Source organism: Bombus flavifrons, chromosome 6 (genome assembly GCF_040668555.2).
Source record: "Bombus flavifrons isolate JBK064 chromosome 6, iyBomFlav1_principal, whole genome shotgun sequence".
NCBI lineage: Eukaryota > Metazoa > Arthropoda > Insecta > Hymenoptera > Apidae > Bombus > Bombus flavifrons.
Genome location: NC_138447.1, coordinates 4831416 through 4856997, shown reverse-complemented (window position 1 = coordinate 4856997; position 25582 = coordinate 4831416). Strand labels below are relative to the sequence as shown.

The following is a 25582-nucleotide window of genomic DNA, read 5'->3' as shown; positions in this document are numbered from 1 at the left end:
ATCTTTCAAATTTTTATTGTTAATTTAATAAAAGTATCTTTTGAAATAGTGAATGAGGACGACATCGAATCAGATACGTCAATATCTGCTACTCCGAAATCAACTTCCAGTGTCAAATTGACAGGAAACACGTTCTTTGGTCCAGATTTCAATGTTGATGCATATAGAACTAACACCGATCTAGTGGGAGATGTTGATGCTAGCTCTCCTAGGACACCAAAAACGCCTGGAGGAGGTGCTGGAAACTCTGTAGGAATTGGCAGGAGCGAAAATGACCGAGGTCATAGGAAAGTACTAGAGCAACGTCGACACCTTGTAATGCAATTATTTCAAGAACACGGTTACTTTCCTTCAACGCAAGCTACTACAACTTTTCAAGCAAAACATTCAGATATATTTCCTAATAAGACAAGTTTGCAATTAAAGATTAGAGAGGTCAGGCAAAAATTAAAAGCTAACTCAACACCTATGAGTGCTAACAGTCTAGTGAGTCCACTACCTGTCTCTGAACCTTCACCTAACATAACTGGTAATTATTTCATATTTTTTTTTATTCCTAAATATAATAATTGTAAGAGATGATGTATGTTATAAAATTTACGACCATTTCCATAGGACCATTGACTGCTCCCCCTACGTCGATGGGAGCTCCACATATACTGCCTGTAAGCAGTAGTGGTAGCTAGCGCCCACGTGCCAACTGTGATACTATGCATCCACTTACTCCACAGCATGAGTACATCATTATTCATTGAAAGAAGGAAAGTTTTTATCGAAAAAATTGTTGATGTACAAGTTTTAGCGAGTTGTAAAGTGCTGCAAGGCTTTAGTGCAATTCGAACTTTGATGTAACCTGGTGCAGGTAACTTAGACAGGCATATCAAGGTGAGTTTGATGTACACATATCAGTAAAATCTTCTTATTGTATATAAAACTGAAGAAATATTGAGTCGAATGTTTCTCAAGATTACTAATGTTGACTTAAATGCGTGTTCGAGTATCTGTGTTCCATTGGAATAATAACATGTAAAATTGTAAAATGTTAGTGTGATAAAGAATCTACTGTATTTTAGCAACGATATAACGTTCATTAGAAAGTTAAAAGCTCAACTTACAGGCTTAATCATATTATCCTGTTTAATAATGAAACGAGGAAGGAATAATAGAATCACATAAAATAACTGTTTCGAAATATGTAATTCGAAAAAAAAGAGCTTTCTTCTACCAGAAGAAAAGACAATACTCTTCTGTATTCTAAATCTAAAGATGAAATGGTAATATAGAAGTGAAGAAATTATTTTACTACATTATAAAATCACAACTCATAGTTGTACAGTACCAAACGTACATAACCGATATTTGTACATCGAAACACCTTGCAAGGATTATGGAAGGCCTAAGCCATTGTTAAACATTGTTAAAAATACTATGAGATCCAAGTAGAAAGAAAGAAGGAGTATGCATGATATAGAAAATGAAGTTTCGCGTGAGTGTAGGATGTGTGTGGGTGTTTTTGTGAGAAAGAGGAAGAGAAAAACGTAATCAGAGAGTATTAGAATTAATGAAGCATTATAAGATGAAATCAGAGTTTATATACTTTAGTTATACTTTATATATGATATAGATGAAAAAGAAAACTATAGAAAAAAGAAAGAACTGCGATAAACATTGCACAAAATTTATGTAATGCAGTCTGCAGATATGTTTATTTTACTTGTAAATACTATGGCATGACTTGGAGTGGAAGATATCTGGAGAGTTTAAAGTATCTATGATGCTGTGTCTGACAATTTTAAGACGGAAGCATTCTTTTGGTGATTCATAGATTATTATAATGGAGATAAAAATCGTGCCATTGTGCGGCGACAAACAAGGGAATGCATGCGTAATAAAAAGTCCCTTAATAATAAAGAATTAATTGTTAGACCCCATTTGATAGGTAATATGTAATATGTTTACAATATTCTCGAAAGTACTTATCTACTGTTTTTAGAACTCTGCTTAAATTCAACGCGTTTGATTTACGTTTTATAAGCATTTTAAAGTCAATCTGCTTTTTTCTTTACTTCTTTTCTCTTTTTTCCGTTTGGCCAATTTAGATGTAAGCGGTTTTATGAAGGCCGTATTTTTTTTCTGTTTTTTTTTTCTTTTTTTTTTTCTCTTTTTTTTTGGCCATGACAAGTTATTTGCTTTTATCTTTAGCATGCCCTAATTAAATGCGTATATGATCTAATGGAAAATATAATTGCAAATAGATCAAATTTAATACTAATATCAAGCACCAAGCTAAGAACAAAGGTGCAGAGGAGGTTTATTGAATATGTTGTTGCAATTCAAATTTTGTTACTACGCTTTTAACAGAAATCGTTGTTCATTATGAAAATTATATATATATACATATTTCGTTTATTTTAGCGCATTTTATCGGTCAAATGTATTTTTACGTTATAGAGAAATGTTCATACCTTTAGAGGAAACGCGTTGAATTTCAACAGAAATTGTTGAATTTGGCTGTAAAATAGATTATGTAATTAGTGATATGTTTATAAAAAAAAAAGCGCACCTTGAAAGGTTTAAAAGTCTCGCGCCACGGCACGCATATTGTAGTTAGGATAGGAACAATGTCTATTCTACATATTTTGTAAATAGGAAAAATATACAATATACTGAATATATATATATTATATAAAAATTAGGATACATCCGAAACGGTAGAGTAGAGCATTGTAATTTGTAGAATAATAATTATAATGAAAACGCAGGCAGGATTAGGATAAAACAAAAAAAGAAAAGATTTATAGATTGTGGGCCTTCAGATATGAACTGTTGCGCACGGAATGGTCCCCCAACCCTTCTCCAAAGTTAACCCTTTCCTAAAGTGTTAGGATATTATTATTTGTGTACACACACGCGCCCGTGCGCGCGCACGAAATTACATTACTCTCTTACCATTTCTTGATTATTGTTTTTTTATAGAGCGTTAAACACACTGGTGGCAAGCGATTACCGAAGAGAAGAGACACTTGAAATCTGCATTGGTCACTCCTGTGAACAATACTTTGAAAAAGTTTTGATTTCTTTTTAATATGAAGTTTCTTCTCTCTGTCTGTCTGTCTCTGTCTGTCTGTCTTTCTCTCTCTCTCTCTCTATCTCTATCTCCTTAAAAGTATATTTATTGTGTAAAAAATGTAATTTAGCGATGTTATTTACACATTTATTAGACGGCTTTATTAGAAATCATATATTCCGTGTTCATATCACATCTTTTAAACAATGTTACTCTTCTTATTTACCGCGTCACTTTTATCAGAATTAGTACTCAGAGAAAAATTTTAAAGTCGTTTATAATAGCACAAATTATCTCAAATTCAATATCTTTTAACGTTCGTTTTATAAATACTACATTATTTAATCAATAGGAATATTTTAGGTATAATAGCTTTACCTTTTTTTAAAAATATCTTTGTTTTAAAAGTTGTGGTTTTCACGATATTTTATATGAATCATGTAATCTAATTTATAATTTACACAAATGAAAGTGATAAAATATTTCTCACGTTACGGATATTTAAAAAAAGAAGGAACATTTTAATATATCTGGCTTTTTCTGGAATGATCACATTGTTTTTTGAATAACTTCTTCTTGTATACAGGAATGGACGTTAACAGAGATTGAGTGTCTCTAAGTACTTGCCCCTTTCAAAGAATTTAAATGAAATATTATATTTTGTACTTGTGTAAACTAGTGAACTATCTTTCCAGTATTGATAAGATTTTGAAGTTACTTTTCATATTTTCTTCCCCTTTCCTTCTTTTCTCTCTTTTTTTGTTAAAAAATATTGGTGATGAAATATGTTCCGTGATTTAGCAGCCATACATGTGACTGTGATTTAGGAAAACAGAAGTAAAGTAAAGTGGCGGCTACTCTACTGGCATTTTCTTCACCACATTATATCTATCTTCCCAATTCCTCCCTCTAAATACTTTCTCTAACATTGTGTAAAATGAACGCACTTGAACAAATCCTATGTACCTACTTCCTCATTTTGTTTTCCTCTCTTTTTTTATTACGCTCATTACTTGTAATAATGTATTTTTATTATGTTCTAAGTTGCTATTCATCTATTATAGTCATTCTATTATTTCTTGTTTAATTCTGAAATATTTTTAAATCTGTTATATGGTATATAATATCAGTCACGGAATAACGTTATGAAACATAATACCGAACATAGGAAAAATAATAAATGATACACATAGAAGCAATTAAAATGGCTCTGTGTAGAAAGCATACCATGAATCTTTGTTATGTACAGCATCGATGCACTGTACCGAGGAAAATACATACCATGTACGTGCGTAGGTAATAAAATGTAATCATATGGAAAAAAAAGGAGAAAATATTAAAGACATAGTGAAATATTTGACAATTTGCAAGTGCAAACATATACACGATACATATGCATATATATATATGCATATATACATATATATAAAACACATTATAGGAACAATTGGCTGAGGCATTAAAATCTGTCCGAATCTGCGTATTGCCGTTTGCAAATAGCAGACATATAAAATTCTAAAAATATTCTTCTTAGTACTTTCGATACGACCGTACGTTTGAAAATTAATTTTCAACTCTAATCGGCGAAATACAGGAACTAAGCTATCTTCTTAAAAGTATCTTAACGAAAAAATAACGTTATCAGCACCATATTATAAATTATACGTTATGATACTCGAGATATAAATATTGCATTTTCAAAATCATAAAATCGCACGAATGAAATTCTGTAACATATTTAATACATGTATAATTATATGTGTAATTGATTTTCTCTCTGAATTGATCTCTCTCTCTCTCTCTCTCTCTCTCTCTCTCTCTCTCTCTTTTCGTTTCTTAGTTTTAAATTAAAAATATTCCCACATTTTTCGAATATGCAGAAAATATTGGTAAATAGATATTTTTCTGCTACAATAGATCAAATTATATCTTTTATCAATTTTTAAGTAATTATCAATTTATATCTTTTATCACCTAATTATTCTTGAAAATTGTATAAAAGAGGAAAATGAAAATACATAAATGAACGTTGAAAATGAAAATAGCAATTTTATAAGTTTCAAGAGAATGCATTCAAATTGATTTATGATTGAAATTATGAAAGAAATGTTAAATAATTCTAAGTAACAAACAAATAACAAATTTTAAATAAGTTATATTACATCAACTATAGGGAACAGTTGCATTATGCATATTTATGCATATTTATACATATGGTGTTTTACATATTAATTATACTTAAATTTGATCAATTCCTATATTTAACAATACTAAGTAGTATTTGAAAATTGCAAGAATCGACAACGAATGCCATTATCAATTTACCGTTTGTATCTATTTCATTAATTTACAGAAGAATAAAGAAAGTAAAATGCGCTTGTTATGTAAAGAGTGTGTAAAAAGTAAGTGTAAAATCCATCATAGTGTTATAGCACGCGTTTGGATCGGCGGAGATTTCTAAAAAAAAGTTCGTGCAAAATTCACCTTGAGCTTGAAATTCAAAGTGAAATTTCGTTATTGCATCATATTCTACTCATCACGAGGATCAAACGTCTTAACAGTCAACGAGCATCAATATGTATATATGTATATATATAAAACTGATCTTATTTATTATATATTTACGTTTCATAGTCAAATACAGGATAAATGGCATCTACCGTCGTACGCAGATATCTTTCTTTCTTTCTTCCTTTTCGAATCTGCATAATAGCCGTGCTAACTTTCTTATGGCCATCACTTTAACACGTTGTTTAAACAGCGCCGGACTCGCATTTCTACATTTCGGCCAAGTTTCTTCCTAAGATTACGCGTTGATTCTAGACGATATTCGATTTGATATTTTAACTCATCGTTCAATGGATATAATCCGTTCACCTGAACTGATCCACTGAATTGATGCAATCGTAAGAAATCACGACGAACTGGAATTTCCGAACCGCAGTGATCTTTCATTATTCTTTGCCGATTGTCGATCTGTTGTTTCACGTGCTAAAGAATAATTGACAGCGGCTTCGCCAATAGCGCGCTATGTAAACTCTGCCTGATCGCAAAATGCAAATATATTATGAGTAATATCAGTTTTATATAGGATGTACCGAAGATCGTGGTACAGAGTATCACGCGTAAAGTTACAATTTTTGATACAAGGCTTCGCTTTCGAGAAAATCAGCTATGAAGCTGCATATACTTCATTCTCGTTGCTTTTCAAGTGCACACGATGAAATTTCATAGTTGGTTTTTCTCGAAAACGTAGCCTTGTATCAACAATCACCATTCTACATTTTCGACTTACCTTTGCATGGTGAAACTCCGCCTCTCGGCTTCTATCACGATTTTCGGTACACGATGTATATACATATGTATATACATACACGCGTACATATATGGAATTAATAATAAAACTTTAATAATCTTCTCCAAGAGAACAACCGAGTGCGACTCGTGGTTCCCTTGAGCCGTTTGATCCTCGTGACGAGTAGAATACGATGGAATAGAAAAAAAATAATCTTCGACTTCAACGTTAGGGTTCAATTCTGTAGGAATGATTTTTTTCGAATCTCCACCGTTCCAAAAGTGTGGAATGCCGCTATGGTATTTTCCAAACTTACCTTTTGTACATCCTATACAAATTGTTCCAAGACGTAAATTTAGATCGAACAAAATTCCACAATATTTTATGTTTCATATTTCTAATTAATTTTTATACAAGAAATTTTTTCTTTCAATTTTCAATAGGATCGTGTATACTAAAAGATATACATAAGATTCGTGAATTGTAAATATATGAACAAAGAGTATGCAAACGATCTGGACGCGATTGGCAGATTTTAACTCCGATGCCCTTATACGAGAACCACGTACGTGTTGGACCAAATTTGCCAGTATGGCCACATTTTGTGTTACAAATATGTTACATTTCCTGAAGAACGATATGGACGATATGAGACGTTAATATAAGAAGAAAGTAAGACAGAATTTGCAGTGTAACATTTGCGACGGACATGTATTTACGTGGCGGCGAGCTTTTGAAAAGATATACACACGTCTTTGACGAGAATATCCTTTAAAAAGATACGTATGTATATTGTATATACGCGTATTTAACACTAAAGGAATAACGAATCAGCGCGAACAACAGTTGTTTGCCATTCCTTTTTCTTCTTTTGATCATTTAACGAATTATGGTATCCATAATAGTTTCGAAAGAATTACGTGAATAAACGATATCATTTTTCTAGAAATATGAATAGCTCATTGACAACAGCGTTGAATATTTAACAAACGAAATTTCCTATTTTCACTTCACTACAAAATTTTCCAACTTGTCTATAATCTGTATAATGTCCTGTTTACAAGAATAAAGGAAATTGAAATCGGGCATAGTACGCAAGAACTAATAGCTACCGTGAAACTTCAGAAAGCACAGTCGGTTGTATCGTCTCGTTAACGAATCGGTTAATGTTATTATTTTCATAAACGAGTATAATTATTTGCAAATTATTCGCTTTTTAAAGAGGAACGCTTCCCCATGTTTCGTTTAAAACGATAATGTGTTGTTAAAAAGAATAGTAAATCACGGACAAATTTTCTTTTTTTTTTTTCTTTCTTTCTTTTTTAACACGGTCGTTTCGTGGAAACTGTTTATTCATTTTTTTCCAAGATAATCTAATATGAATATCACTTATGAAAAGGTAGTAAAGGGATCCATGACTTTCAACACGATTCATTTTTAGCGCAAGAGAAGATATAAAGATGTCTTTAAATCTAGGAATATTTATTACTTATGCGTAACATATTGTGCAATGTTACATCGTTCTAAGGTGTACAAAAAATGTCATTTATATATTTATGGCATTCATGCTTCTTCGAAGAATTCGTAAGTTCATTTTGGCGATGATATTTCCAAATATATATTGCTGTATTTAAAGCAAACCGAGACTGAATCTCATTTTGTTCAGCGATACAAACCGAATTACGAATCGACGATATAACGTTCACTGTCTGCGGCATCCTCTATTAACCGTACAAGAACAACACGAATAAACATAAACACTGGCTTTTTATACACGTAAAGTGTTTTGTATTGCTTTCCGTACGTACATCTCAGGAAACTTGAAGAAAAGTCGACTAGCATCGCAAACAATTATATTAACACACCCCGTAAATAATGTAATTTTCTGCCAATATATTTGGTCAATCAGTAATATACTCTCTCTTATTTCTATTATATAATTGTTGGCGTAGTAGATATCTTTCTACTTGAACTTTTCTATCCTCTTTTCGTAAAATTCTTAATGTAACGATAACTTCCTTCGCTTTAAACTTAACTGTCAGAAAAATCGCATTATTTATGGGATGACTGACCTACAATGTCAAAGTGTAAAATATTTTTATCAGACATGAAAATTTGCTGTATTTGTTTCGAAAACGAAAAGTGAACGCAAATGGCAAAAAAGAAGAAAAAGAGCAACGTCGATGTGCAGTCTGACATTGTATTGCCGAAAAATTATATATCGTGCTTAAATGAAAAAAATTTGTTTCTTTGCACGCAGCAGCATTGATAGACTGTATTCTACTCTCTTGCTTTTAAAGGCTTTGCATAAAAACGCGTTAACAACTAAGATTATAGTAGGGTTAAACATCGATAGAGAACATTTGATTTCTTACAGGATAGTACCGTCAAAAAGAGAGAAAAAAGAAAAAGAAAAAAGGAAGAGGAAAGGAAGAAAAAAGGGAGAAGAAAAAGTAACTCATGCGTCAGATTTAGATTTAGATTTATTATAACTTTAATACAAGTTGTAAGATAATGTATACCAATGCTATAATATTTATATTGTCACTATAAATATTATATAATAGGTATGATATTATTGTTGTATAAAAGAAAAAGAGATTAAAAAAGATGAAGGAAGAAAGAACGAAAGGACACTTGCAGCTAATACAGGAAATAATCTGTCTAATCCAATAGGATGAAATCCTTCGTTAACACGAAAGAACTTAAGAATTGGCTTTTTCCTTCTTCGAGTAAATTTGAACATTATAACGCAAAAGATATTTTTCGATCAAAGAAGACAGATACTGTTCCAACGTTTACACGGAAATATACACTTTTCTCGGGGAAATGTTATTTAAGGGCCTCTGTACATTACTATTGCTAACATCATCATATATGTAAAGAAAGAGCAAGCATATAAGAAAAAAAAAAAAAAAAGAAAGAAGAATCTTAGCAGGTTACCGATTACAAATTTTCAGAAAGCAGATAAATAAGATAAATAATTATTCGCAAGAAATATTCTTCACGAAATATATATATTAAAGAATCATATATATTATATACCGATGTCTAATTAATAATTAAAACTATCGAACAAGTGTTATTAAATAAAATGTTGTAATCTGTGTTGACAATCGCCGACATTCTGAGCCTGAAATACAACCATTGAACAGGTGTACATCGTCATGCCTTGAAGATACTTAAATAAAATGTTTTAGTCATGCATCACGAGATGATAAAGATAAAGAAAAGGAGGAAAGTGGTAAAAGTTGTGTATAAAAATTGTCAGACTGAAATCATGTGCAAAAATCGCTCATTCTCGGCAAGTAGACAGCCCGTGATTTGCAAAAGTTTATGTGATCACAATGTCGAACAATGTCATGAGAACGACGTTTAGCGAGAATTATTGTAAAATTGCAAACCGAATAATGGATATGATGCGGTGATCGTTTGATAATCGTTTGCCTGTATTTTATTAGTAACTCGAGATTGAAAGTTCGACAATGTTTAAACGATTGTAAACGAAGCGTGGATTTTTAATCTGTATATAGACGATATGATTTTTGCTCCGAGGACGTGTTATTACCGGTGAGAAGAAATGGATATATAAACTGAATTATACGTTGTTAGAGAATTATGTGGGAGAAATATTTAGCAGCTTTCAGATGTACAGATCTTCGATAAAAATGCGTACAATCACAAGTATATTAAAACTTATCAAAGACACTATCGATAAGTTGTGTTTAGTTCTTTTTTCAACGACAGATTAAACGCTAAATATATAAATATATGCCAAACGTGTCGTCACGATTTAGTCATTCGTTTTGTATATAATGCACGTAACATAAACCTGGAGTATAAATAAATACGACGGAATATATACGTGATGCGTATTGAATTTTCTGTTACTAATTTCACAGGATAATTACACATCTAAAAGTAACAATAAGAGAATGTAAACGTCGCATTTAAAATTATTTCTTCGACAACGTAAGTTTGAGCATATAATGGCAATGTTATTAATCAATATACTGAAATGTACATCATACCTTGTACACATAAGTAAGTACTTGCATATGTCGACAAAATGTTCCGTTTTTCCCCCTAAGTTGTTCACATTTGCTACATAATATATATATATATATATATATATTACGTAGCAAATATATATTATATATATATTAAATATATATTATATAATATATATATGTAAGATTTTAAGTAATATAAATGGATCGTAAATTTTATATTTTATTTCTTCCTCCATATACTTACAAAAAGTATGCATGAAGATGCATACAATTGTATGACAATTTTACTTCAAATCGATTTCCGTTTCAATATTAATGTTTTTTTACCGTCACCCTTACTATTACATAAACAATAGTGTCCTTTTGAAATAATAATATACGTTTGCTTAAAGTACAAGTTATAATTTATTTACATATCTCGATTAAAAATCTAAACATCTTCAAACTATAAGAGTCCTACAACCCTTCTTCTAGTTGTATCATTTTATATATTTTTCAAATATCTTAAACTCATAGAACTAACGCGAGGAATGTCTTGCAATGATTTCACATCGTTTCTTATAATGCATAGATGGTTTAACATGAATCTCAGAAGATAATTATATATGTACATATACATACATATACAATATATAAATATATATATATATATATATATATATATATATATTTATATATTTATATATATATATATATATAACTGATAATCATTGGATAGGGTAATTATTTACAAAGGGGTATTACTGCCCACCGATTTCGATGACCTTGAAATATGTTGTCAAAATCATTATTCTGAGCAACTTTACCTTACACATATTACCGTCGCTCAACCTTAGTTTCCGATATATTAAAAAAAAAAGCTTAAACTAATTTTAATTTTTGCTTCACTCTGATGTAAGCGACCGCATTTTTATATTACTCTCCCAAACTTAATTTTTATTTCGTTTAATTTTGTAAGTATATCGTAAATTCAACTATTGTTTATGTATATGTACTACCAAACGTGCTTTTGTGTATATAACTAGAACTAAGAGCATGCGTGATTATCACTAGGTTGCATGTAAAGCATATATATAGGTACATACATATATTATATATATATTATTATTTATTACATGTATATATATATATATATATATATATATGTAATATCGTAAATATAATATTATAATGATGATTTATTTACGATGAATGGATTGTACAGATGTTGATTAATCACAATAACGTATTATGGTCTAGACAACGCAATAGTTAATTTGTAACTCTCGTCACAACGGATCTCTCTCTCTTTCACGCGGACTACACTCTCACGACAACGCTGGCAACACTCTCACTTCTTGATTTGCACTTTCCGACTCCTCAAAATGGTACTGCCCGCCCTTCGATCTTTTTTGTCTTCTCTCGGAGATGACTCCCCACTACGCTTGGGTCACGTCACCGTTCGCGCCTATGATCGCGTATGCACCTTCCTTGTGTATGTGAAAAAAAATGGGCCGAAGGCGACGTTTCTGGAACTATGGTCGCTACATTGTATGCATTTTGCCGGTCCTATACGAGGGTCTGTCTGCGGCACTGCATTATACTATCCCGAGAAACTCGAACTTAAATATATGATGGACCAAGCGTATGCCCCCCCTTTTTTTGATATTACATATATATATTATATTATATTATTATATTATATATATATATGTAAAACAAAAGTAAGAAAATTCTTCAATCAATCAAGAAAATTCTTAACCAATAGGTTTATTGTTATTGTTCATATCAAAATAAATAATTTACTTTATTTTAACATTGAATTTATCATGCTTGTTTTATTTAACAATCATCGAAAAAAGAATGAAACCTCGAAATTTGCAACTTAAGCATTCATCATTTTGCCAATCTTCGACATAAATTATTTATTTCAATACGTACGTTAAAGATAGGCCTATTGATTAAGAATCTTCTTGATTTTTTTGTTTTAGTATATCTAAAGTTCCAATCACCTACGTCAGTGAGTAAGATAAAACCAAGAGGCAATTAATTAAAACTGTATACAAAATGATTATGTACGAGGAAGAAGTAACAAAGTAAACTACGAAAAAAAGTTGCAGCGTTGGACTAAATCTTCAACTTAAAGAATTCATAGGATAATACCCCCTTAAAAGCACATAGTGATAAAAATACTTGTGCGTATATCACCGAAACTAAGGCCGAGCGACGGTAACATGTATAGGGAAAAGCTATTCAGGATTATGTCCCCGACAATATATTTCAAGGTCACCGAAATCGGTCGGAAGTGCCCTTTCTTAAATAATTACCGATAATAGATTTAACTTTTATTTATGAACACATTATTAGTATAATGTACTCAAATATCATTTGCGATAGTACCGAAAATATAACAAAATAAATAAATTTTATGATATATATTAGATCAGCTACTAATCTTTTTATACATTTCCATAATATGAATTAGTGCTTTACCTTACTTAATTCTTCTACAGTAAAACGCAATACTGTAGAAATAGCGTTTAGCATATGACGTTTACTAGAAACATCGCTTGTAGTTAAATAATTTATAAAAACATTTTTCAAATATTCAAGATTTGCACCTTCCCTAGACTTGCAAGCTTCGAGCCTAAAAATCGAATAATATAATCAAATATAAACGTATCTTTCTTCCAATTTTTTAATACATGCATCACTTTGAAATTTACCTCGCAATCTGAGCTTGCAAAGCTTTTATATTTTCTTTCTGTTTCTCCTTTATATATATGACTTCTCTTTGTTTTTCCCGTAATGTTGCTTCTAACTCTAAAACTTTTTTTCTAGATGCTGATACTTGCACCTCTTTTCTTGCCAGCTCTTGACTGTAATGCAATATTGGAGGACTGTCATTTGTTAATAATCCAGTTACTAAATTGGTAATAGGCTCCGTTCCATTTTCACATTTTGATGCATTTAGCTTCCTTTCTGCAGTATTTTCCTTTTTGGGTAATAATGCGTGAAAAGATGTTTTTAAAGTTAAAATTTCTTTATCCTTTTCTTCGATGAGAGCCATCGATCGTTCTCGTTGACGTAATAATTGTTGTTCTAACGTAGATATTTTATTACGAAATTCATTGTCCTTTTGTAATAACAAATGTCTCAATTTTCCATGTTCTTCTTGAGATGACTGTAAAAATAACCAATTGTTGTTTATACCACAATTATTTTAAATATAGTTGATTTAATTTGTCACCGAGTGATCAAAGAAAAGAAAAAAATTTGCCTTTTCCTGATGCTCCAATTTTAACTTCAATTCCCTTTCCTTATTCACAATTTCGTTATTTAAAACACGTATTCGTTCTTCTAGATTATTATTATGTGCTTTTAAAATATGTAATTGCGTTTTGCTATTTTTATCATAAGATGATGCAATATTTTGACTCTGAATATTATACGATATGTTTCCAACATTACTATACTTCATTTGCTGTTTATAATCTTCGAATTCTTGTAACAAAGTTTCATACTTTTCTTTATAATCAATAACTTGTTGTTTATCATATAAATCTAAGCAATGTAGTAATGCTGAAAACCAAATTTGCTAATAATTATACAATGTATTATTCATATAAGAGAAAAGTATTTTTAATTAACTAACATTTAACATGTGCTGATTCGCTTTTTTTATTATCTAAATCTAACAATTTGGTATACAGGTTTTTTATTCTAGAAATGATCTCTTCAGGTTCATTATTTAATGTAATATACTCATGTTCAGAGTCTTGTAAATTAATTAGTTGGTCTTTCAGTTTCTGTATGGCTTGTTGATCTTGCTGTCTGAGTCTATCATATCCTCCAACAATTTCTGAAAGTTCAGCTAGTCTTGCTTCTAGACCAGCTACTCTTGCCTCATGAGTCATTGCTAATGCTCTAGCTTGCTGTTCTGCAGCAGCAGCTCTTTTTTGTTCCTGCAAAGTTAATTAGCCATTCTCATGCCTACAGTAGACAAAACAATCTCATACAAATACATATATATTTTTTTTTAAATTACTTCATGTATCGCATTTAAATGTTGTTTCTTCATTAGAGCCATTTCAGATTGGAGTGATAGTAGAATCGGGGGTGTTTCTTTAGCTGCTTCTTCTGCCTGTTTAAGCTTATTTCTAGCTATTTCTAATTCAGCTTCAAGTATTTTACATTGTGTCTTATGTGCAAACTGACTTTTTACTTGTGCTTCAAGTTGTTCTTTGTTTCGTCGTTCATCATGTAATAATTTTTGTAGTTCTCTAAAAAATAAAGAGAAATTTTAACAAAATTTCTCTTAAAACTACAAATTCTAAGTATATTTTTCATATCTTACTACGTACTTTATCATTTTTGCATGATCAGCTTGCTCTCTTTCCCTTTCGTGACGTTCCATAATTAACTTACATTTCACATGCTCGATTTCAGAGTAATTCGTAGTTTGCACTTTGTTTAATTTTTCTTTCAAATCCTTGATTATTTTTTCACACTGTAAATATTTTGTATTTAACATAAAGAATATAAATGAATATATATTGATATGAATATAAATATGTATACATATACACATATAGTGTAAACTCACTTCGTCTCGTTCGTTTCTCAACTGCTTCTTATCCTGTTGAAAACTTGCTTCCATTTTAGATTTTTCTGCCGAAAGAGTAGCTAAAGAATTCATCAACGTATCTAGCCGATTTTTTAATTTTCCTACTGTTTCTGTATACGCAATATCCGTTTGAACTTCGCGCGACTGAAAAATGAATACATACATTTATTTAAAAATAGTCGCTATACTACTATTGGTAGCAATCATATTAGAACTTTTATATTATTATACTTGTCGCGAATGAATTAATTCATCATTTCCAGTGTTTGTAGTATCAGATTTTTGAGGCTGCACATTCTTTGTATTTCCCATCTTTTTTGTTTGTGAAGGAGCGTCAGATTTTTCTAAAATATAATTATCTATTATTATTGAATCGCTAGTAATATTTTAAAAAATTCATAAGTTAACAATGATATTAGATATGTACCTTTTTCATTTTCTACAATTATTGACTTTTTATCCTTTTTTTCCTCGTTCTCCATTGTGTCTCAATAAGAAATTAATAAATTAATAATTAAATATTTCAGTTCAAACAAGTAGAGTAAACAAAGTTAATATTCCGAATCTTTTAAACGATCTTTTATTCTGGATGACACATACGTTTACACCTTTATACGATAACATTTATCGCTGAAATAAAAACGGTTGTTATAGGTTTATTATAAAATAAAAACCTGTAATAATTTTGATATATGTAGATATAAAAATATAAGTAATTTTTATGCATGAGTTATTGTATTATCTGCAATAATAAGTATTTTCAATATAATAAAAACTTTCGAAAAAAAATTGTAATTACATAGCATATTTGATGCTGTTGATGATGTTCAAAACATTTAAATGTGACATAAAAATTAAAAATGTTAATGTAATGCAAAATGATACCCGTATAATAATTCCGTATATAATAATACACATGTATTTGCATTTATTTTCAATTTCTCTTATTTGTACACGCTGACTGAATTACATACTATATAAAACTATTATCTTAATTACATAGAAATGTGCGTAAGTTTATTATTATAATACAATATTTGAAAATCACTTTCTTTATTTTAACATAAGGTACCTCGCTTTGTCACTTACCCTGATGATATCAAAATCTTTTCTAGACATACTATTTGTTTTTTTACAACGATGTATCCGACTATTTTTAACGTCAAGTATTTTATAACGAAGTTATAGTTTGATCAAATCGAAGAAACGATCTTCTAACAATATATGGAATCCTATATGACGAATAACATTTATGAAACGTATTATAAACAATATTTGTAACAGTATTTCGCTTAAAGACAAATTATCTGCACATCTCTTCAGCTGATTCTATCTATATTATATTTGTTAATATGACGACAATGTGCATTATATAAATTTGTAAAGATTTTACCTATCAAAATTATATAAAAAACTCAAATAATTAAAATAAACAAATATATATATATATTTGCAATGTGTACATCAGACAACATTCTTAAAAGAAGTATTGTATTTATATCACCACATTAAAAATTACATTTATAAAATTATATAGAAATTAATTGGGTTCAAATTATATCACTCAAGAACAATGTTTATTAAGTATAGAAAGGGAATGAATTTATCATAGAAACTGTTAAACGATAGAGAAACATATCTATATATAAATAGAGGGAAAAAATTAGAAAAATATATAAAATTATGTATTTAATAACATTTATTGTATGTTTAATTAATATTCATATATTTTCATTTTGATTTTCCATCAATATTCATTGTGTATCATTACATTGGTTTGATTTGTTAAGTTTAAGTGGAGATTCTATTTCTAATGTTACAGGTCCACTGTTTTTTATATTAACTTCCATCATTGCTCCAAATTTACCATCTGTAGAAAGTATTTGATAGAATGAATGTATTACTTGTCTGAACAAACATCTAATAACGATTTGATAGAAGTTAATTTTATTTTCATTCTATTCAAATGCAATAAATAACATATTTTCATATGAAGTTAATAGCTTATAGTTATTGATTATTTACCTTTAATTAATTCTGGTTTATAATTTTTACCAAGTTCAATAAGAAAATTATTATAAAATGATTCAGCTGCTTGGGCAGGCATGGCTTTATGAAAATCTAATCTATTTCCTTTCAGGGTATGGTACAATGTAAACTGACTAATACATAATATTTCATATTCTTTATCCATAACATTTTTACTCCATTTTTTATTATTATCATCATCAAACATTTTAATATTCAGTATTCTTTTTACTCTAAGAAAAATAAGATTTTATTTTATATTTTACACTGAGCTAGATTATTTTGTTCAAAATATGTATTATAATAATATTATATATTACATATATTTCATGTCTTCTATTGTGTCATCTCTTTTTATACCAATTAAAATGCAGAGACCATTTCCAATACTATTAATAATTTCACCATTAACTGAAAAATTATTTCATAGTAGTATCAATAGAGAATAAATTGAGTATATATAATGATAATAGCAAAAAACGTTTTATATGTTCTAATGAAATTAAATTGAAATAAATGCTAATGCATCACTTTATAACTTTATATTCTATAGAGAATTATACTGTTCAATACATCTTACATGTATTATTATGTACATATGCATCTCATGAATTAGAAAGGAGAAACTGTGTTCTGACCATGTTTTATTCAATTTAATACAATATATAATACATATATAATTTTTATTTTATAGACATATGGTAACATTTAACATTTCTTTTTGATTCTGGTTTCTTAAAAGACGACAAGTTAGTTATTACAACAAAACATATATAACCTAATCATTACCTGAAACACTAGCTTTTGTCACACGTTGTATTACTGCTTTCATGTTGAAAGTTGAGGCTAACGTTATTTTTTACACCGTTGAAATTATTGTTATTAGTACTAATATACATATATCCACGTAAATCCTTTACAGTTAAATATTTCTTGAAGGAAATACGCTACTATCATCGCTAGTAATGCTCTATGAATGAACCAATAGAAAAGCAGAGATAATCAGAAAGCTTACTTCCGCATATAGACTTCCTGTAATGCATTTTGACTTTTCAAAGATTGTTTACAAGCAAATTGTAGAGCGTATAATCATTCCAAAAATTTAATAATCTCGGAGTTGTTTGTCGTGGACTTATTGAGATTAGTAAAAATGAGCTTATTAAGACTTTGTAATGTATTGTTAAACCTGGGATTATAGTTCAAACTAATTTTCTGTGACCCACTTGTTGCGTTTAGGTTATGGTGTTATAAACAAAAATATGTTGGCTATAAATGTTTGGTTTTTATGATAAATTCGTGTATGCCAGACGATAGGAATGGAGGGTCCAGGTCTGAGCTTATTTTTAGGTTCAGAAAATATCCAACTAAATACAAATATACAAGACTTAGAAGAAGATGAAGAACAAGAAGATGCTAAGCAACGTAATAAAGAGGTGCATCTTCCTTTACTTTATTCCTTCCTTTATTTTAACTTTCCAATTTTATTGCTTGATTTGCGGTTTAATTAAAAAGTTCCATCCAAAAGAGTTTATTCTTCAATGATTGTAATTTTAATAGATAACGTTTAATGTTTTAGATCAAGGATCTCTTGGACAATGCATTTGATGATTTAGATGATGAATCTGACACTAGTTCTATTAATGACAGCCATTATCAAAATAGTACTAAAGGATCAGAAGTTACTAATACTATGTTAAATTCTCCTCAGAGAATTATATCATCCAAAGATCAAACTGTATCTCAATTACAGAAAGAATTTGGTATTTATGATCATGTCGAAAATTCAAATAACTATGATAGCACTATAATAAATCATAGGTCGGAGATGGAAATTGCTCCTTCAATCTCCAATATACAAAGAGATTTTGATGTATATGATCAAACTAAGACTCCATATTCTAAAAATAATAAGGATAATGATATGCATAATATTATTGCTGAAACACCTTATGAACTAACAAGATTACCAAACTCTACATTTCCTAAAGATTTAAGAACCCAAGTTGAGGAAGATTATACATTTAATGAAAATTATTCGTATAATTATCACACACCAGCTAATCATTACGATGCTCAAGGTAAAAATTATTCAAATAATGGTTATATCGATGGATATGACAATAATGTACAATGTAAGCAAATTCATGAGTTTGGAGGTGGTGACAATGTTACATCTGATCATATAAATCATTGTTACAAAACAAGTCCAAATGGCAGATCAACAGATGATGGTGTAGCTTATAAAATGGCCGAGTATGATAGTAAGGAACAATTAGAAGTTTTATATACAGTGCGAATGAAAGAAGTTAAGCGATTAACAGAAGAATTGCAACAAGTTCGGTTGGAAAAAGAAGAAGAGAAGAATCAGCTTAGTAGGAAAATAACACTTTTACAGGCTGATATTGAAAGATCAAACATATCTAGAAATCAAACGCAACATGCTTTGGGTAAGATTTAATGAAACATGTTCATAAAATGTTATCTAGATAAAGGATTATAAAATTAAGTGTTTCTTGTAGTTGATGCAAAAGCTGAGATTGCTGATCTTCATAATCAAATAACATCATTGAAGGAGAAAAATGCAGTTTTAGAGAAAACTAATCAAAATGTAAGACTTTCCTATACTATTTTGAACAATCGTTTTATCGTTACAATAGCATTAGATGCATTAATTACCTAATTATAAAAATTACAAAATTTAGATGACGGAAGAATTAAATGTCGCAAGAGATTCTGTAATAGAATTACAACAAAAAATAGCTGTATTAGAAAGAGTACAAGCATTACAAGCAAATGATAAAACACATGAAAAATTTTTGAAACAAGCGCAAGAGAAACATGCTGTTGAAATGAAGAATATGCAAATTCAAATAGATGTTCTTACTGACAAACTTAATGCAAAGGTATTTCTAGTATTACATTATGTATTACATTTTGCTCATATTTATTTATAACTTAATGTATATTGATAGATAATTAGATTTTAGTGTATATCTTTTTATTATAAATTATTATAATAAAGACACGCTAAAATATTGTTATTTGTTAATATTCATTAAGTTACAAATATAATAATAATAATGATTATGGTGGTGGTGGTGGTGATAGTGATGATGGTGATGGTGATAATGATGATGATGATGATGATGATAATAATAATAATAAATATTTGTGTCATAGCTGTTCAATATGGATTCCAACAATCATTGTATTTGGGCAAGTTGTTGATATTGTATTTTTTGAGAATTATAATGCTCTTGTAAAGAACATATTGTATAATTATATAAGTTTTTTGGTTTTCATATATGTACTTATTTTCTTTGCATGAGAGTACTATTAAAAAGTTATATTTATACCAGAAAAATTATATTTTAACTCATTAAATTATTGTAATTTCATGTTTGATTTTCTTGAATTTTAATAGGAAGCATCTTATGTCGCTTTGGAAAATAAATTAGCTGATGTAAGAAGGGCGAATGAAACATTGATGGTAGAGAAAGGAGATACAATGAATCGTTTAGCACAAGCATTAGAAGAAAGTCAGGCGCAGTGTCGAAATCTTATGGCTACGAATAATGCTCAGCAAGTAATGCAGCTTCAAGCACAAATTAAAGTTTTAACACAAGAAAGAGAAGAAATGAAAAAAATGATTCAAGAATTACAGGTACTTAAAGTATTAATTTACATTTAAGGAACAGCCTCAATCCACTATATATCCTAAAATATGTTTAAAAAATGTGCAAGATTTATATTAAAAATAATAATGTATTTATATATATATATATATAGAATAAATTAGAGATAGCAAAAAATGATGCTGCACAGTATGATTCATTGTTAACTACAACATTAGAAGAAGAATCTGATTCTATTAGACAAATGAAATTAGGCGATTTTCATAATAAAACAAAATCAAAGCCCTATGATGATATCACAAATAAATTAAGGGGAGAATTACAAAGGTAATTCATTTTAATTAAAAGTAATTTTATATTGCATGAAATTATTATGTGGTAGAATATTAATTTTATTGTTATCTTGTTATCTTTGTAGATGTTTAGCTGGACAAGCTGTTAAAAGGAAAGAAATAACTCGATTAGAAAATACTTTATCACAAAAAGAAAAAGAAGTTGATAAAGCTTTAATTGTAGCAGATACATGTCGACAAGAAGCAGCTCGATACGCTAAACGTGTTAATGAACTAGAACAAGAATTGAAATCTGTACTTACAAATGAAGCTTTGAAAGCAAATGCTCAAATACAGAAGTTGTCCAATCATCTCAGTGATGTAAAAAAACAATGCGAATCATTGAGAGAAGAAAAAACAAAATTAGAACAGAAATTAAAAGAAACATTAGCAATTAATGAAGAAACACTTATAAAATTACATCAAGAAAACATAAATCAGCAAGAAAAAGACACTATTGATGAATACAATAAAGAATATTTAGAAATACATGCTAAAGCTGTAGAAAGAGTTAGACAAGAAACACGAGTTGAAGTAGTGCAATTATCGTAAGTATCAACATATTTCTGTTATTGTAAATATATCTTTTGCTTGCTAATATCATAACGTTTAAAATGGATGAGATAAATGTTTTAACTTACAGTGTGCAATTGGAACAAACGCAAAAAGAGTTGGATCGTGTTAAAGAATTGTATATAGATATCTGTAGTACAAAAGAACAATTAATAAGTGAACACAAATCTGAAATCAAAATGTTAAGAGAAAAATATACTAGCTTAGAAGAACGTGAAATAGATATAGAAAGATACCAACATGATTTAAGGGCACAAGTAAAGATAGCAGAAAAATTAACGGAAGAGTGCGACATGTACAGAAATAAAGTAATTGAATTAGAAAAAGATCTAAATTGTGAAAGGAAAAAGAAAGATGAATACACAAACAAAATTCACCAAGAAATTGAAAAAGGTAAAATTGATATCGCTTAAAACAATAAAATTTGGATGTCTTTTATTCTTTCATATGTTTAAAAATTTTACTAAGACCTATCATAAATTTAATATTTACAGCTAAAGAAGAAGCTTTAAATGAATTACGCAATGCCCACCCTAACCAAGAGATAAGTGTTCACTTGCCAGATCATTGTTCTGAACATTTAGAAAAAATAAATCAGGTATATATATCTTGTTTATTATTGCTTGTCTGCTATATATAAATTCATCAAACTTAATACATTTATAGTTAGAAGAAGATTGTAAACGTTTAGAAGATAAACTACATGCTGCAGTTAAAGAACATAAAAAAGTATTGGAATATCAATCTGCCTTAGATGATGCTAAATTAAAGACAGCACAGATGGAAATATCTCAAGAATCTTGGAAAAAGAAATATGAAAATGCAATTAGTGAAAGGAATAATCTTATTACTAAAATTTCTAAACTTGATTCTGAATTATCAAGTATCAAGCGAAATTCAAAGATTGAAGACTCTGATGATGTAAAATTAAAAGTATCTCGGTATCAAATAGAAAATGAAGATTTAAAAAATAAATGTGACAGTTTAATTAGTGAAACAAGCACTTATAAAGATAAAATCGCGCAGTTAGAAGTAGAATTATCAGAAACGAAAAATATAATTGAAAATTTCGAGGGTAGGTTAAAAAAAAATAGTGAAATATCATTAAATTCAAAATGTGTATTGGAAAAAGAACTTTCTCACTACAAAGATTTAGCGACACAATTAAGTATTAAGATAAATCATCTGAAAGCTGGAAGAAAGAGTAATCATGTTATGGAGCAAAGAATCAAACAATTAGAAACAGATTTACAAGGAAAGGAGGAGGAACTAGAAAGATTAAAAGACTTCGACAAAATAAAAATGGAAAGAGATCAATTTGTTTTAAAGTTAAAAAATCAAGCTAAACAATTTGAACAATACGTTAAGCATCAAAAGCAAGTATTTCCTGAATTAAATTTATCACCAGGTAGTTCAAGTGATGGCACAGATTTTCTAAAAATAAGGGAAGTTATGGTAAAAGAGTTACGCGAAGAGATGGAACAGAAGGTACATGAAGAACTTAAACGTATAGAGGAACATGATCGAGAAAAAAGGAATGAGTTGGAAGAAACATATAAAGCAGTTTTAATACAGTTTTCAAAATTAAAAAACATATGTCACGAAAAGACGCAGGAAGTAGAAAATTTAAAAGTGGCGAAGGAACGATTTAGTCAAATGCTTGAAACTTGTTATAAAGAATTGGTAGCAAAACAGTTGGAAATCGAAAAGTTGCAAGAAGAATTAAAACAAAAAGAAAGTGATGTGGATGAAGAGAGAAATCTAATGGCTAAAGTTATGACTAAATGGGTTAGAGAAATTTGGGAAGTAAAAGATAAAGAAGTTGAAATGAATGAAAAATTACAGCAGTTACAGGAAAGTGAAGAAAATTTGAAAACAGAGATAAAAACGTTAAAAGAAAGAGAAAAAGAAATGAAAAGTAATATCGATACGTTAAAAACTAAATATCAGTCGGCAAAAAAGACTGCGAACAACTACAAGGTAATTTTGTAATAGAAAAGTAAATCATATGTATTATACCCATTTTATTAATTTTCCTCTATCTTACAAATTTAATATTTAAAAATTTTTTAGGAGTATGCAGTGAATCAAGAGAAATTTTCATTAAGTGAAGGTAAACGTATAGAGGAAGGATACAAAAAAGCCATGAATCAACTACAACAAAAGCTTGATGCAATAGTTAGTACTCAAGAAGAAAAACTTAAAGAAATTGAATGTCAGTATACTGAAAGAATAGAACAAATGCGACTTACACAGAAGTACAAAAGTAAATGTTGAAGTATATATTAATATTTAGTTTAAAAAAAAATATATATATATATATATTATATATATTATATTTAATATATATATATATATATTAATATTTTAGTATGCAATATAGTTTAAAGGAAAAAAGTAGTTAGAAGAGGCTAGATATTTTTTAATTTAAAGCACTTTATTGTACAACACTCTATTAGGAGATTTTTGTGTTAGGGACCAATCACTTAGAAGTGGCAGATGTATATTGATAGAATTAGCAATACTTATTTACTGTACCTTATTTTAAGGAATAGTAACATAATTACAAACAGTAATGTCATCTAAACGATAATACTAAAGTACAATTTCCAGTTAATTAATAGAGAATACTAATTATAATTACTGAAATTTACTACTAAAATTTACATATTAATCGTGGGTGAATTTGTAAAAAGTGAAGAGAATCATTTTTACATTCATTAATATTATTTCGTAATTTTATAAATTGTCTATATTTAAACCATAAACAAGTAAGTCCTCCTATCTGTATAAATGAGACGCTCAGTCACATGTTCTTACTAAACATATGACATAATATCATAATGCAAGACTGGAATATATAGATCTTTTTCCTTAGTAAAATAAACATAAATTCATTGTAATTGAAAATATCAAAGTATACCTTTGAGTATTAAACAATTGTTTACGATTTATATGTATATCCTAAAAGGAATTAAAGATATTAATATTAAGATTGTACAAAATAGACAATGAATGACATTATTCACGTTAAATTCTGAATTAAAGATTCACGTTATAAATAAAAATTTTACGTTTATGTTTGATGTGCAAAGTCGAATTATTAAATGTAACCAATATGTTGTACATTGAAATTGAATATTCATCTGACATTTAGGACAAAGTTGTCTCAAAGTTGATGTTGTTTAATTTTTGAGCACATACGTATAAAATGTTTTGTACAAACTAATACGTGTAAACATTTCTGTAAATGAATCACGAAGCCATAATTCTTTTCTAATCTTATAATTTATAAAATAAGATCAATTTAATGCGTGTAACATACTCTTAATTATCAAACCACAGACTGTTGCGATTAGTTTTCTTTATAAAATTTTTATACAGATTTTAAAAGTAATTATTAATAAGCGTTTTTTAATTCTTAAAAAAGAAAAATATATATTTCAGAAATTTTTATCACCTCTTAAGTATGGTTTATGATATTTGTGCATTATATGCCATACATCATAAACTATTAATTTTACCGGTGTCATTACTGTCATGCTTTGATAATGATGATTCTTGATAATAATATAATTATTAAATCATCACTAAATAGAGAGTATTATTAATATTAGTTGTATTTTTGTATGTAGAATGAATTAATTTATTTTTTGTAATAAAGATTTTATGTCGGTGTCTATTAATTAGTCAATTTAAATTAACTGAAATCCTAAATATAATTATATTAACATAATTTATTACTAATAAGAATAGAGACCAGAATAATAAGAGCCATGAAGTTTGAAAACAAAACAGGGAGAGGTAACAGTTTAATGGAACAATGTTTGAAGGGGAAAAGGATAAAATCGGATGTTACATTAAATAGTAAGGAAGGAAGAGAATTATGTGGAAGATTGGATGGAGTCAGAAAGAAATAGAGCAGATGAGGAACATAGAAAGGAAAATGGAGAAAAAGATTATAAGGGAAAGAGATAAGGAAGTGCACAGTTAAAAAGAGTACAACAGAATAAATAGAACAAGATATAACAGA

The 25582-nt window shown here is 28.9% G+C and overlaps 4 protein-coding genes across 10 annotated transcripts in view; 2 read left to right on the top strand and 2 right to left on the bottom strand.

Moving 5' to 3' along the window:
* cic (Putative transcription factor capicua) overlaps positions 1-10304 on the top strand; it is a 46446-nt gene extending 36142 nt beyond the window's left edge. For all 4 annotated transcript variants that reach the window (XM_069115302.1, XM_069115303.1, XM_069115301.1 and 1 more), the window contains exons 22-23: positions 50-529; positions 616-10304. In XM_069115302.1, coding sequence (XP_068971403.1) covers positions 50-529; positions 616-686 — 551 coding nt within the window. In that variant the 3' untranslated portion in view covers positions 687-10304. The remainder of the gene's footprint in view (positions 1-49; positions 530-615) is intronic.
* A 2076-nt stretch (positions 10305-12380) lies between these two features.
* LOC138180940 (GRIP and coiled-coil domain-containing protein 1-like) lies at positions 12381-13575 on the bottom strand. The gene is made up of 2 exons (XM_069115309.1): positions 13081-13575; positions 12381-13001 (listed from the first exon to the last, which is right to left on the bottom strand). The coding sequence occupies exons 1-2, from the start codon at positions 13422-13424 to the stop codon at positions 12836-12838; spliced, it is 510 nt and encodes a 169-aa protein (XP_068971410.1). The 5' UTR covers positions 13425-13575; the 3' UTR covers positions 12381-12835.
* Positions 13576-13577: 2 nt separating this feature from the next.
* Dtd (D-aminoacyl-tRNA deacylase) lies at positions 13578-18020 on the bottom strand. 3 transcript variants are annotated; one of them, XM_069115307.1, is made up of 9 exons: positions 17799-17992; positions 16071-16213; positions 15409-15611; positions 15213-15325; positions 14961-15125; positions 14719-14864; positions 14403-14637; positions 14010-14319; positions 13578-13936 (listed from the first exon to the last, which is right to left on the bottom strand). In XM_069115307.1, the coding sequence occupies exons 3-9, from the start codon at positions 15461-15463 to the stop codon at positions 13593-13595; spliced, it is 1368 nt and encodes a 455-aa protein (XP_068971408.1). In that variant the 5' UTR covers positions 15464-15611; positions 16071-16213; positions 17799-17992; the 3' UTR covers positions 13578-13592. The 3 variants fall into 3 exon arrangements, with proteins under 3 accessions (XP_068971408.1, XP_068971407.1, XP_068971409.1); XM_069115306.1 differs by lacking the exon at positions 16071-16213; XM_069115308.1 differs by lacking the exons at positions 13578-13936; positions 14010-14319; positions 14403-14637; ... (3 more) ...; positions 15409-15611; positions 16071-16213 and adding exons at positions 16663-16851; positions 17007-17242; positions 17330-17420 and having other exon boundaries at positions 17799-18020.
* Positions 18021-18057: 37 nt separating this feature from the next.
* On the top strand, positions 18058-25235 carry LOC138180938 (putative leucine-rich repeat-containing protein DDB_G0290503). Of its 2 annotated transcripts, XM_069115304.1 has the most exons (12): positions 18058-18442; positions 18586-19456; positions 19529-19617; positions 19712-19912; positions 20190-20229; positions 20438-20673; positions 20799-20971; positions 21063-21524; positions 21620-21942; positions 22044-22147; positions 22216-23529; positions 23623-25235. In XM_069115304.1, the coding sequence occupies exons 1-12, from the start codon at positions 18326-18328 to the stop codon at positions 23824-23826; spliced, it is 4134 nt and encodes a 1377-aa protein (XP_068971405.1). In that variant the 5' UTR covers positions 18058-18325; the 3' UTR covers positions 23827-25235. The 2 variants fall into 2 exon arrangements, with proteins under 2 accessions (XP_068971405.1, XP_068971406.1); XM_069115305.1 differs by lacking the exon at positions 20190-20229 and having other exon boundaries at positions 18059-18442; positions 20434-20673.
* The last annotated feature ends 347 nt before the right edge of the window (positions 25236-25582 follow it).

Coding starts and splice junctions, on each gene's coding strand:
- LOC138180940 (XM_069115309.1), bottom strand. CDS start 13,424: ATGGCTCTCATCGAAGAAAAGGATAAAGAAATTTTAACTTTAAAAACA. Junction 13,002..13,080: donor TTGCAAGCTCAGATTGCGAG/GTAAATTTCAAA, acceptor TTCGATTTTTAG/GCTCGAAGCTTGCAAGTCTA.
- LOC138180938 (XM_069115304.1), top strand. CDS start 18,326: ATGGAGGGTCCAGGTCTGAGCTTATTTTTAGGTTCAGAAAATATCCAA. Junction 20,230..20,437: donor CAATCATTGTATTTGGGCAA/GTTGTTGATATT, acceptor TTTAATAGGAAG/CATCTTATGTCGCTTTGGAA. Junction 20,972..21,062: donor TTAAGGGGAGAATTACAAAG/GTAATTCATTTT, acceptor TTATCTTTGTAG/ATGTTTAGCTGGACAAGCTG.
- Dtd (XM_069115307.1), bottom strand. CDS start 15,463: ATGGAGAACGAGGAAAAAAAGGATAAAAAGTCAATAATTGTAGAAAAT. Junction 15,326..15,408: donor AATTGTAGAAAATGAAAAAG/GTACATATCTAA, acceptor ATTATATTTTAG/AAAAATCTGACGCTCCTTCA. Junction 13,937..14,009: donor CGAATCAGCACATGTTAAAT/GTTAGTTAATTA, acceptor TTTGGTTTTCAG/CATTACTACATTGCTTAGAT.